Here is a 14,167-nt window from a genome sequence, read left to right on the forward strand (position 1 = left end):
CTCATCTCAACATAGTATGTAAAATAGGATCTTAATTTTTAAAAAGATGAATATATTGGACAGGCTATATGATTGGATAGATATATATGATTGGAAGATACTATTCTGAAAATTAATATAAATCATATCTTGGAGATCATCATATGTAGTGGCACTAAAATAATCAACATGCATTTATTTATTTTTTTAATAGCAAGGGAAAACTTAAGAACATGCCAGTGTGGTGAGATTATAAGTGGTTTAAATTCTATACTTTATTTTCTTCTGTAGTTTCCAAAATTTCTCCCATGGATGTGTGTCATTTCAATAATCAGAAAAAGATTATATATATATGTATGTACGTACTGGGGATTGAACCCAGGGGCACTTAACCATTGAGCTATATCCCCAGTCCTTTTTATTTTGAGACAGGGTCTTGCTAAGTTACCTAGGACCTTGCTAAGTTGCTGAGGCTGGCTTTGAACTTGTGATCTTCCTGCCTCAGGTTCCAAATCACTGGGATTATAGGCATGTGCCACTGTGCCCGGCAAAGTGTTTTTTTTTTTTTAAATTTTGATTGTTCTCTTTGGTTATACATGACAGTAGATTATATTTTGACATATCATACATACATGGAGCGTAACTTCCCATTCTTGTGGTTGTACATGATGTGGAGTTATCCTAGACATATGTTATATGAACATAGGAAAGTTATGTCTGATTCATTCTACTGTCTTTCCTAGCCCCATCCTCCTCCCTTCCCTTCATTCCCTTTGTCTAATCTACTAAACTTCTATTAAAAGAATGTATTTTAAAAAATGATGGACTCCCCACTATTAGGAGCTATAAGTTTTAATTTTACTTTGTTTTGTTTGAGAGTAATATCTCTATTATGAGATAATATGAGTCCCTATACTGGACAGAAAATTGGAGTAGATAGCCCCCAAATCTAATTCAGATATTAAAAACAATTTTTTTAATAGTACTCAGAACATTAGTTGGAGTCAGATGGCCTGGGAACGAGGTCTGTGTTTATCCCTGCTTACCATTGAGGTTTGGGTGATCTCTTTTAGCTTTTAAGCCTTTGTTTTGCTTTAATATAGAATGAGAGAGAATAATACATTTAATCTTTATGATTTACAAGGATACTACTAAGACAAATAAAATAATGGAGCATCTAGCAGAAAAACCACAGCCTGTGTGTCATATTTTAAAGAGGAATTCTTGTGCTGTTTATTCTTGAACCATACCCAGAGGCTTAGCAGTGGCGCAGCTTGCCAGAGCTCTTCATCCCAACCTTTCTCCATCTCTCAGGCTTCCCTGGGGCAGGCCCCCTCTGACCTTTCAGCATTCTCATTCCCTCTCTTGTCTGCCAATGCCTGGGCACATCCCAGTCTCCCAGCATTATTTTATATTCTCAGCCCCACTGGGCAGGAGCCATGTCTAGTTCTGCATTTATAGCTGACCATAAAAAAGCAGACCAATCAATGTTCAAGAAGCCCAGCAGAGTTACTGCTTTGCTTTGATGTGTTGTGATTTGACTTCTGAGTACCTGGTTGGGGGCCTTCTCTGGAGCCCTATGAACTTTCTCGGGAATTGTCAAGACTGTTTCCACAGAGGGTAGTTAGAATGACTGATGATCGACAGATCTGAGAAGCTGGTGACAGCCGTGGTTGTGCTGGAGTGAGATGGAGCAGGAAAGCTCTACCTTGAGCTCCTCCACTTCTAACATGTTGGTTGACTCTAGTTCAGTCAGGGACCACCATGGGGACCAAGGGCTAATACCCTCCCAAGGCCTTAACTCAAAGACCTCTTGCTCATTAAAAGTGTGGTATGTGTTCTTCCCTACCCTCCTTTTCTCTCGGAAGCAACCATACCAACCACAGAGACCAGGTGCATCGTAAAAGCCAGAATGTCTTGTTAGAAGAAATTCAGCAGTTTCTGGGATTAACTAATTGCCCATTCCTCAAGGCCAAGGTGTTGGTACAAGGACCATGTCCTTAACCAATGTAAAATCATCAGACTTTAATCCACCCCAGAACATTGACAAAATCATATCTCCCTTTGTGTTGAGAGCAGCCTGGTCCCATCTCTGTCAGGGCTGTGTCCCTTCAGCTGAAGCTCCAATAAAAGCCCTGCCTGTGTGTTTACACTCAACACTTGTCAGTGGCTTGATTTCATTTCTATCATCACAGAGTCATAAATTCCCTTCTTTGGTATTGGTTTTCCCCACCTGATCCAGGAGGATTCAGGATCTTTATGATAACTTTGGGGGCTATTGTCTGTGTTGAACCTGTGAATTCCAAGTTAATGACCCAGGTTCCATTCCACATTACTGAGCCTCAGTGTTCTCATCTGTAAAACAAAGATATATTCACATTATTATGAAGATTACTGTAAGGATTAAATGAGGTAAAGTATGTATAATATTAAGTTCTATGTCTAGTGCTATGAAAATAAAGTTAAGATGGCTGTAGAATGGTCCAAAGAAAGAGAGTAAAATTTTCTGTGTGTAGTTTGCTGCACAAACACAAGTCCTTTCATCTTTTACTTATAGATAAAAAAGTGCTATTTGGAAGGAATGAGCTTTATGAGTCCAGCTTGCAACAGTTTCCAGACCTGGGACTTCTGCTGACTTGTTGGCTGATTCAAAACGGGCCATGACAGCCTCCTAGCAACCAGTCATGTATAGCTTAATGTATAACAGATTCCAGTACCAATCGAAATTCATCCAGAACAACTTATGTAACAAGGCCAAGAGAAAGTTGTTCAAAACAAGTTATATCACTTTATCAGTGTTCCCTGTTTTTCTCTTTATAAGCCCAGTCCTTCTTTACCTTTGATAGAACACTTTAGTCTCTAACTGAACATGTGTCTCCCAATTTGGAGTCTATTCTGTTCCTGAGCAAAAACTATCTTTGCTTTTGTTTTAACTTTTTGGTTTGCAGGGATTAGTAGGTTCTCAAAGTATTCTTGTCTGCCTTCCTTCCCTTTACTAAAACAGGGGTATATGGATCTACATGAAAGGCATCCTCTCATAGGGATACATATGTTATTGTTCAGAAAATATGAAAAATTACGGCAATGGGAAGAGATGAACAGCATTTGGAGTTGCAGAAGAGCAAGGTTTGTTCAGCACCAGTGCTGGCTCAGTGGAGTTTTCTTCAAAGGTTGAGCACAGCCTTTGTTCTCAGTACCTTTTATACAACATAGACTTCTGAGTTTGAAGACTTTATCCTGATCCCTCCCCTCTCTCCAGGCTGCTCTGGTTCCTGCCATAGCTGCTGAGCAAGCATGGTTACAGAAACAAACTAGCAGGTTGCAGCTGTTAACAGAGATAAGAAAGAAAAGGAAACATCTTAGGAAGGAATTGCTGCTTCATTCTAAAAGGGAACCATTCAAGACAGTATAAAATAAATCACACCCAAACTTAGCATGGAGAGACTATTTGAAGAAACTCTTGCAGGTGTGGGGGGTGGGGATTGTCTTGATAGGGGAGGGAGACTTGTAATAGGGAGAGTGCTCTGATCATAAGATCTGCAAAGCTCTCAAGAGTTAGACAAAAGTGTTTTTTTTTATTGAGAGGAAATAGCAAGGGATGATATAATTGAGTATGTGGAAGTGGGTTGAAAGGCTGGCATGCTAGAGAGTAGATCAGAGAAGATTTGACCCCAAGGCTGCCCTGTTCTCAGGAGGGGTTGTCTGCTAGCTCAGGCTTAGGGTGGGTCAAAGGTCAGGGCTGGGAAAAAGGAGAGACGTTTCATCAACTTGATTAACAAGCATTTTATGATAGATGAATGCTGAAGAAACAGTTCAGTTAATCACTTAGAGGACAAAGAATAGGAGATGAGGAGGGTCTATGTCTAACCTGGTCCTAGGGAAGCAAGGGATCATCCATGAATCCTGTGTGATGAGGCTGTTTTCCAAAACACAAAATGGTAGAGCATTATAGACTGAATGTTGTTTCCCTTGAAAATTCATATCTTGAAACCCTAACCTCCAAAGTCATGGTGTTTGGAGGTGGTATCCTTGAGAGATAATTAAGGTTAGATTAGGTCATGAGGTTGGAGCCCCTGATGAAATTAGTAACCTTATATAAAGAAAAGGGGACACGAAATCCACTTCTCTGTGTTGCCAACTGTATTGGCATCCTGATCTTGGACTTTCAGCTTCAGAGATACTAGAGATAAATGTTTGTTGCTGAAGCTGCCCAATCTATGGTATTTTTGGCATAGCAGTCTGAATTGACTAAGAATTACAGGGGATGTCCTAACCTTCACTGTTTTCCAGAAGGACGGGGCTCTGGTAAATTTAACATTTTAAGAATTTCAGGATCCAAAGGGATTATTCCTCACGGATGACTCTCAGTTCTGGTGGGATGTTGGCAGGTAAGCCAAAAGATCTCTTCAATGCTTATCAGTGTAGACTCTGCTGAGCAGCTGTTGGTGGAAATCCGGTGAGAGCTCTCCTGCCTTTGGTGGATGAGGTCATGGGATGGGAGAAGAGAGGAGAGTGAGGTAACCAACAGCTGGCATGTTCTCTAACCAAGCTCTGTCTGAGCACATCCACCCCCCCCTTTTTTTTAGTGATCCTGGAATTAATCCCAGGGCCTTATGCATTGAACTAATCTCTAGCCCTTTTAAAAATTTTATTTTGAGATAAAGTCATACTAAGTTGCCAGGGTTGACCTCAAACTTGCAATTTTCCTACTTAGCCTCCCAAGTAGCTGAGATTACAGATGTGCACCATTGTACCTGGCTACAGCCCTGTGTTTTAAAATACAAGTGGTAAAAAAGACAGGGAAGATTTGTTTTAATTTTTCAGGTTCTTCTCATGCCACTGACAAAATAACTGGAAGGATCTGATTATCAGCAATAACATCATATACAAAATTCACAGTCGAGCTAAACTTCTGTCCCTGAGAAAGTGTGTGTGTGTGTGTGTGTGTGTGTGTGTGTGTGTGTTTCCTAAACTCGGGGATAAGAAATAGGAGGAGACATCATCTCCAGGGTGGCAAAGCCTTTCCAGATCATCCATCAATACGGAAGAACTGGGTTCTGGGGTAAAATTGCTCAGAAAGCAAGAAAAAGAAAAATGTGGACAACATGTCAGAACCAGAGAGACCTGGATTTGAAACTTGATCCTGCAATTTTTATCAGGATGAACAGTCATTTAACTCTTGCTGATGAATTTACTTCCTCATCTGGAAAAGTGGGGAAAAAATCCTGAAGGGTCATTAGAAAGAATAAATACAGAAGGGATGAAAAGGGGAAAGGCATTGACATTCACTGAGCCCTTACTGTGTAAGGGGTAGGGATATTCAAAATAGGTAAGAATAGTATGAGTAGGCATGATGGCACACACCTGCATTCTCATCTGATTGCAAGTTCAGAACAAACCTTGGCAACTTAGCAAGACACTGTCTCCAAATACAAACAAACAAACAAACAAACAAACAAACAAATAAATAAAAAGGCTAGGGTTGTAATTCAGTGGTAGAGCAACCCTGGATCCAATCCCTAGTTCTACACATGTCAAAAAAAAAAGAGAGACTAGAGGTCCAATCAATCAGATACTACCTTCAGTACCAAGGCCCCCTGCTGTGCTGGCCGGCTATAAGATGTGTGTGTGTGTGTGTGTGTGTGTGTGTGTGTGTGTGTGTGTGTGTGTCTGTCTGTCTGTCTGTCTTGGGGGGGAAGGCCTATGCTAGCCAGAGTGGCAGGGGAAGTCTGGAGGTTTAGGATAGCAGCTCTTTACCATTCCATATAGAAGTATTATATATTCATGTATATTTACAATAGGTATAGTTAAGTGGAATATTTCACTTAGAGTAGGTCAGGGACATCTTCTTTCCATGCCCACTTTTGCATTATTAATGTTTGTATTAGTCCATTTTGTATTGCTATAAAACAATACCTGAGTCTGGATACATTATTCAGAAAAGAGGTTTATTAGCTCACAGTTTTGGAGAATCTAGAGCATTCAGCTCTGGTGAGAACCTTCTGACTACATCACATCACAGCTAAAGGCATCATGGAGGGAATAAATGGGAGAAGGAGCGATCATATGGCAAGACTTTCAGGAAGCAAGAGACATGGAGGAGCCAGCCTTGCATTATTTACAATAACCCACTCTCAAATTCTATCCACTTCTGTGAGAACATTAATCCATTCATAAGGGGGAAACCCCGAAGAACTAATTATTTTCCATTAAGCCCCACCTCTTTCTGTTTCCACTGCCTCAACATCACCACAATGGGACCAACCTTCCAGCACATCAGTCTTTAGGGAATGAACCACATCTAAACCCTGGCAATAAAGTTGCCTATGTCTAATTTACTGGAAGGGCAAGCCAAGGTATAAGAATAAAAGAACTTTCTCTTTTATTTTTTTAAGTTGTAGTTGGACACATACCTTTGTTTCACTTATTTTATTTTTATGTGGTACTGAGGATCGAACCCAGGGTCTCGCAGGTGTGAGGCGAGTGCTCCACCACTGAGCCACAACCCCAGACCCAGAACTCTCTTTCTTAAGAGAGGGTTTTCCCAGAGTGAGGATTTATATTGGGGTTTTCTAGGTGAGCAATAAAAGAATAAAAAGGTATTCAAAAAATCATAAAGAAATGAACACAGTCATATAAATGCATGACATCGTAGCTAGTTTTATGTGTTAACATGACTGGGCCATGGAGTACTGAGATGTTTGGTTAAACATATTCCAGAAGTGTCAGTGAGGAAATTACTGGGTAAGATTTCATTTGAATTGGGGGGCTGAGTACAGCAGGATGCCCTCTCCAAGGTTAGTGGGCCTCATTCAATTCTTTGAATTGAATCACAAGTTGGAATGAAGGAGAATTCTTCTGATTGATAATTTTCCGCCACCTTCAGACCCAGACTCAGATTGGAGTTTACACCATTGGCTCTTCTGGTTCTCAGGCCTTTGGAATCACCAACTGAAATTATCATAGGCTCTTCTGGTTTTCAACTTGCCTGCTGCTGGTCATCAAAAATACATGAGCTCATTACTCATGATTAATCTTGATTCCCTTTTCTCTATTTATATCTGCATATATCTATATCTCCTTTAGATTCTGCTTCTATGGAGAACCCAGACTAATCCAAAATGGGCAGGTGGATCCTATTGTGGTCCTTTTTCCTGCACTGAGAACATGGGTCCCTGAGGCTGGCAGAAGTGAGAAGACACTACCCTAGCCCTTGCAAAGTGTAGGAGGTAGTGGTATGTGTGTCCCTAAATGGTGGAGGTTCCTGTGTGTAATGTTGGCTCAGGGTCTAGGATTTTAGCTTCTGCCCACATCACAGGAAAGAGTCTAGAGAAAGAGAGAGAAAGGGAGGGAGGGAGAAAAAGAAAGGGAGGAATGGAGGGGTAAAGGGAGAAGGAGAAGGAGGGGGAGAGGGAGAAGGAGAGGGAGAGGGAGAGAGACACATGGAGGAAGAGTACATTCGGTTGTATCATAGCTGTCCCATCCTGGCTAATCCCTTGACTTGTCTTTTCTCTAAATTACCAGTTTGGGACTCGAAAACCCCTTTTTCCTGTTCCTCTCCAATTTTTGGATTTGCTGATTTGATTGTTTTTGGAAGCCATCTCTACAAAAATACTACTTTTCATTTACTTGTGTGCATGGCATTTCATAGATGACAGTGTCAAGACACATATCATGCTGCCACAAAAAGAGTGCTTGTGATAGTCAGCTTTGCATTGCTGTGAACAAAACACCTGAAAAGAACAACTTGGTTGAGAGAAAGTTTATTTTCGATCAAGGTTCCAGAGGTTTGGTCATGGTTGGCTGAGTCCATTGTTCTGGGCCCAGGATGAGATAGAACTTCATAGTGGAAGGGTGTGGTGAAGGAAAGCTCCTCTGCTCAGGGCAGCCAGGAAGCAGAGGGAAAGCAGATAGGGAAAGTGGATAGGGCCACATGAAGAGGAGCCTCTCCAGGGCATGCCCCAGACCCACCTCCTCCAGCCACCCCCAACCTGCCTTCAGTTACCACCCAGTCAGCCCAACTCAAATGCACTGATTAGGTTACAGCTCTCACAATCCAATCATTTCACCTCCAAATATTCCTTTGTGAACATAGGAACTTTTGCGGACACCTCACATCCAACCCATAACAGTGCTGGATGCTAAGGCAGAGGAAGGCAGGTTTCTAGGCCAGTTGAGGAATCCTCCACGAAGTCACTTTCCCCTCACACATTACAACATCAGATTTGCTGTGTATTATGCAAGTGTCTTGTTTCATAATTCAGTGCCTGACAACCTTTAGAACAGGAGCAGTATGGATAGGAGAACAGATTTAGAAAGAAGAGTGCCATGAGCAAGACACAGCTCCATCACTAACTGGCTGTGTGACCTTGGGCAAGACTTCTCTGGGCTACACTTCTTTTGGATGGGGCAGTACTGGAGATTGAACCTAGGGGCCTTCCACCACTGAGCTATACCCCAGCGGCCCTCCCCCCACTTTTTTAGGGGGGCAGATTCTCATTAAGTTTCCAAGACCAGTCTCCAACTTGCCACCCTCCTGCCTCAGCCTCCTGAGTAGCTAGGAGGACAGGGGGTGGGATCAGTTACACCTTTTAACTGAAACGTTATCCCAGGTTTCCCTTCTGCCCCACATTAGGCACCACTATCTTCTCATTGCAGGCAGAGAAACAGATGGGGCCAGTGGCCTCATCCTGGCCAGCAAAGCAGGCCTATTAATAGGGCCCCGGGCTGCTCGGCTTCCAGTCTTGGGAGCCCCCAGGGCCTGCTGGCGCCTCCCTGCTTGCTCTCTTGAGCCAGATGTAGCTCAGCTGATTCTGCTGGCACTTCCGCCTCCCTCTCAGATCTTAAGCCCCTAAAGGAAGGGTAAAAGGGCGGCATCCAGGGTTAGGGACACTGGAGAAGACATGCTGGAGAGGGGATCACCAAGCAGCCCTGAGCCTGGCACCCTCTGGGAAGCACAGCCTAGAAGAGCAAGACTTTAGCTTTAAGAAGAGTAATTGAGAAGAAAACAATCCTGGCTCCTCCTTCGCCCTCACGAAACCTTCCATCCTCCTCCGGGACAGAAGCGTCCCAGATGTGCCAGGAGGAGAGGAACAGGGCGCCAAGCCTTTGTCCCCAGGTGAACCGAGTGCAAAAGTGGGGGAAAAAGTATCCCGTGCTCAATGCCACGCCCCTTCCTTCTCTCGGGCCCCCATTAAAGCCTCCGGACAATCTCTGTACGTCAACATCTTCCTTCTGTCCAAGTGCCCCATCCACATTGGACTGTCAGGCGCTGACACCACCCAGATTACTTCAGTCTACTTGGGGTGGGCGGGCAGCACTCCCTGCAGCCTTCTCCTCTTCCTGAAGGGACAGAGGTGGAGCAGTCGGCGGAGGGCGCCCCGATGCCTGAAGGAAGTAAGCCTTTGGCAGCTTAGGGGTGTCGATCCTCTGGGGAGCCGGGGCGCTCACCTGGTCCCCGCCTGGCGCGCCGAGATGGGATCGGTCTCCTCGGCGCTGGCGCGGTCCCGCAACACCGTGGTGCAGTTGGGCTCATCGCCATCGCAGCCCGAGGCTCTATCGGCAACTCCGGTTGCTCACAGAGACACACTCGTGCTCCCCCAAACTCGTGAAGAGACGCCCAATCCTCCCGCAGCCTGGGAGGCGCTGCCAGCTGCCGAGAGCCGGGACCAGCGCCCGAAGTTGGAGAGCCGGGAGCTGTCCGCGGTGCTGAAGCGAGTGGAGACTATGTCCCAATCCTGTTTGCCACGAAGCTGCAGCCCTGCGGGTGAGTTTCTCTAGTTCGCCTGATAAATCGCGGGGAGCTCCTGCCAGGAGACCTTTTAGGGAACTTCTTACCTTCAGGGGGAGAAGAGAAGACTCTCTATCCCAACGGGACTTTGCTCTTCTTGTCGTCTTGGCCATAATTTCTTTTACAAGTTAAAATTTATTTTTAGATCAGTAGGGGTTATTTTAAAAGGACTATTTTTCATTGGGGTTTAAACGTAGCTGGCAAGACAGCTAACACCCCAAGGACCCCTTTATTCAGCTATGTACTGGCGCCAGTACCACGGGGAAATGTCTTTTTGTCGCCTTGGAAAGACAAGTACAAAAGAAGCATTCCTTTCTGCCTTATCCCAGGGGAATTAGGAAAAGGGCAGAAAATTCTTGCTGGTCCAAGACTTAATTTTTCCTGTGAAGAAGGAAGCCAGGGTTCGAACTAGTTCCTTCAGAAGGGACTTGGGGTGCCAGCTTAGGGGAAGACTTTTAGGACAGGCAATGTGGGAGAAGTGAAAATTTTTCACAGGATTTGGAGTCAGCAGTGAATCTCAGTCTCCACCTGCTGCCTTCACTATGATCTTGGGTAGAGGCTCTCCCTGTGCTTCCAGTGTTTCATCTGTGTCATAGGGATGGTAATAATACTCATCTCACTAGGTAGCTGGAAAATATGAGCCAACAGGATGCATGCAGAGATATTTTGCAAACTGTAGAATTCTATGCTAATATCCAGATGCATGCAGAAGTACTTGGCAAACTGTAGAATTTTATGCAAATATCCAATATTATGTCTGAACGAGATATTTTCACTTCATCAGTTGAGGGAATGAAATGACGAAACTTTTAAAAGTTTTAGTGGGAGATATTCAAAAGATTCATTTATTCAAAGCAGGTCCTGCTTTGTGCAAGTGGGAGTAAAATTTCTTGGTCATAATTTTTAAAAGACACTCTAGAATGTTGCTAAATATATGTGTTGGCCTTTGGTCTCATTCTTGAATCCTCACTTCATCTCAAGCAAAGCTGAGGATTATCTGTTATTATGCTTTTGCTAGTTTTCAAGGATTGAGTAGATCAAGAGTACAATGTTGGTCCCCTTAAGTACAAAAGGATGAAGTTAGTGGAGAGGGGATTGGCTTACGCCTGGACTCACTGAGAGGTAAGGATATGTGTATTATTTTTCCCTTGAGAATTTTCTTTCAAAAAATATTGTCAGCAAGACCTTGTTTCAAAATATAAAAAGGTTGGGAATGTACCTCGGTGGTAAAGCACCTCTGGGTTTAATCCCAGTACTGTGAAAAAATAAAAACACATTTTCAGTTTTCCCATTAGCTTTTATTTGTTCTTGTTCAATTCAAACAGACATCTCCCCACAATTAAAAGAAGAAATACGCACGTTGTTCTGATTAGGGAGGACTTACCATTGTTAAATATGTTTTCATGGACATATCTTTTGGTACTTAAAAAAAGAGAATAGGAGTTAGGATCCTGTGTTCTGCTAGGTTCAACATCTTTGGGCAGCTTATTTAAATTTTCTAAGGTTGTACAATCTTCTCTTTAGAAATGAGTACGAATGTAGTTATCTCATCCCCTATGCCAGGAAGTTCAAAGGAAATTATGAAGGTAGAAATGGTTGGCACATTATAAATATTGTATAAGAGCAAAGCATTGTTAAAGTATCTGGAGACTTAGTATTTTCTAATGTGTAGGTGAATGGTTTTTATACAAATGTATTATGGTCTACATTGGGGAACTCTTAAATATTATTTTTTGTGTGGGGTATTAGTTGACTTACAAACTTATGTATCCGTGAATGGTTAATACTTTTTTTTTCCTTGCTATGCCTTTGCTAGTGTGATCAGAAGATTAGGATATTGCAATTAATTCACACATTTATAATGCCATGAAACCAATTTCTAGGAATTTGCACTCAATTAATTTCTGTTCTAGGTTTAATGACTATACCTTGGAAATACTTTAACTTTTTGATTGTACAGGATTTTTTTATGCCTTCCATTTTTATTTCATAAATAATATTTCCAATTAAAATTATATTCTGAGTTTCATATCACCTAGGATACTTATACAAAATTATTAGATTTCTTATTTTTGTCATTTAAAAAATTAGTGCTTGAGATTACATCTCTGAAGTATGGTGGGTTTCAGACAGCTGGAATTGCAGATGAGGCCCATTTTTATCATCTGTAAAAATGAAGTGTGTTGTCTTTCACTATGAAACTTGGTGGCTTTTTGCTAAACCAAACTGTTTTATTTCTAAAAATTTATGGTGTTGCATAGAATAACAGAAACTTGTGAAATCTGGGAGCAAATTAGTTAGGTTTGCATATGTATCTTCTTTTTTTTTTTGTATTGGGGATTGAACTCAACCACTGAGCCATATCCCCAGCCCTATTTTGTATTTTATTTAGAGTCAGGGTCTCACTGAATTGCTTAGACCCTCCCTGTTTTTGAGGCTGGCTTTGAACTTACAATCTCCCTCTCCCCCATCTCAGCCTCCTGAGCCACTGGGATTACAGGTGTTTGACACCGCACCCAGCCGATATCTTTTTGTGTGTGTGTGTGTATGGTGGGGATTGAACCCACAACTGAGCTGTATCTCCAGTCCTTATAATTTTTATTTTTTTAAATTTTGAGGCAGAGTCTCAATAAGTTGCCTTGGCTGGTCTTGAACTTGCCATTCTCCTGCCACAGCCTCCTAAGTCACTGGAATTACAGGTGTATGCCATTGCATTTAGCTTAAAATTTGTATTTTAAACAAATTTTACACACACACACACACACACATACATACACGTACATCCCACAATTATTTGTGGGATGCTATTTTGTGAAATTGTGGGATGGAATTTTTAAATTATCATTTTACAGATGAAGACACTAAAGCACAGAGAGGTTTATTAACTAGTCACACAGCTAGCAAATGACAGAGCAAGCATATAAACCCAGGTAGTCTGACTCTGGAACTATATGTTCCTATCTATTTCTCTAAGTTGTTTTCTTAGCTTCTCTGTGTTAGTTTGCCATTTGTTCCCCTTTATTTTATTATTTTTTAAAAATATTTTTTAGTTGTTGATAGACCTTTATTTTTTAAATTTATATACGGTGCTGAGTATTGAACCCAGTGCCTCACACCAGCCAGGCAAGTGCACTATTCAGGGTCCAAAGTCAACTACTTTTTCTCATGGAAATTTTAACTCTTTGTGCCTCTGAGATTTGTTTTGTTAGGCATGGTGATTGTTTCCCTACTCCCTTCTCATCTTGTTGTGAAGATTCAGTGAGATAAGTCAACAAAATCCAAGTGAGGATCTGGGGTGTGTGTGTGTGTGTGTGTGTTTCTTTTTTCTCGCTGTGCTGGGACTTAAACTTAGGGCCTCATGCATGCTGGGCACATGCTGTACCTCTGAGCTACGTACATACATACATCCCCAGCCCAACCTGGTATGTATTAAGCATGGGTGTTTTCTATGTTTGTTTGTTTGTTGCAGAACTTTGGTGGAAAAGAGGGAAAAAAGGGAGAAACTTAATCCTTTAATGAAAAGGCACCTCAGAGTAAATAAATAACAAAACAAACAAGAAATTGTTCACAGCTCTCTATTGCTTAATAATCTGTGGTTAATTACCAAAGGCTCCTAGATTTTGTTAGAAAACCCTCATTATTGTTGCAAATGATTTTTTTGGGGGGCAATAATCTATGTATTAATATTTTAAGGGTTCTTTTAATTTTTAGTTATTGTCCCCTTTTTTTCTTTTCTTTCTTTCTTTCTTTTTTTTTTATTTTTTTACATTTGGAAAAGATGTCCTATAAGCACTGGATTTAAATTGCTTTAAAATGCAACCAGTTTTTGTCCAGTGGCAGCCTTGAAGAGTTATCTGGCCGGACTTTTGTCTGTTTGGTTTCCATGTAATACTTCTGTGATTCCCGATGACGTGGCTACTATTTGCCTCTAGCTGGGCCCTTTCAGATGTTAGAATTGGTGGTTTCCAAACATCGGTGCTTATCAGAGTCACCTGAGAGGTAATTCCAGAACCTTAGGTTGGTTGCTAGGGGATAGGGCTGTGGTTTTAGCACATTAGCCAATTTTTCCAGGTGATTCTGTTACCACCAAGTGTTTATTGCAGGCACCTGGAGACTTTACTAAAAACACAGTCATGGGCCCCTCCCAAGTTTCTGATTGGTGGGTCAGACAAGGAACAGAGAATTTGTATTTCTGACAAGTTTCCAGTTGCTGCTGATGTTTCTGTTCAAATGGTCACTCTTTGAAAACCAGTTGCCCCTAATAAAAGTCATCCAGGAGGGCAGCTGGAAATAAAGAATGTCACCTTAGCCCTTCTTGTTTTGGGTCCTGGGCAAATGCTGTGGAGGAGAAACTCTGGATTCCGACAGCTTTCATCTACTCAATCTCTTTCCTTCACC

General features: G+C 42.0%; 1 protein-coding gene across 10 annotated transcripts in view; it reads left to right on the forward strand.

The window, feature by feature from the left end:
- Positions 1-8,796: 8,796 nt before the first annotated feature.
- Pde1c (phosphodiesterase 1C) overlaps positions 8,797-14,167 on the forward strand; it is a 603,438-nt gene continuing 598,067 nt past the window's right edge. For 4 of the 10 annotated variants that reach the window (XR_013435068.1, XM_078039880.1, XM_078039881.1 and 1 more), the window contains exon 1: positions 8,798-9,745. Coding sequence is in view for 9 of the 10 variants with exons in the window: in XM_078039880.1 (XP_077896006.1) it covers positions 9,454-9,745 (292 nt within the window). In the remaining variant the exon portion in view is untranslated. Of the gene's footprint in view, positions 9,746-14,167 lie in introns of all 10 variants that reach the window. The other 6 variants (XM_021722263.3, XM_040291823.2, XM_021722267.3 and 3 more) reach the window with 4 other exon arrangements.

Source organism: Ictidomys tridecemlineatus, chromosome 2, assembly GCF_052094955.1.
Source record: "Ictidomys tridecemlineatus isolate mIctTri1 chromosome 2, mIctTri1.hap1, whole genome shotgun sequence".
In the NCBI taxonomy this organism is placed as follows: domain Eukaryota; kingdom Metazoa; phylum Chordata; class Mammalia; order Rodentia; family Sciuridae; genus Ictidomys; species Ictidomys tridecemlineatus.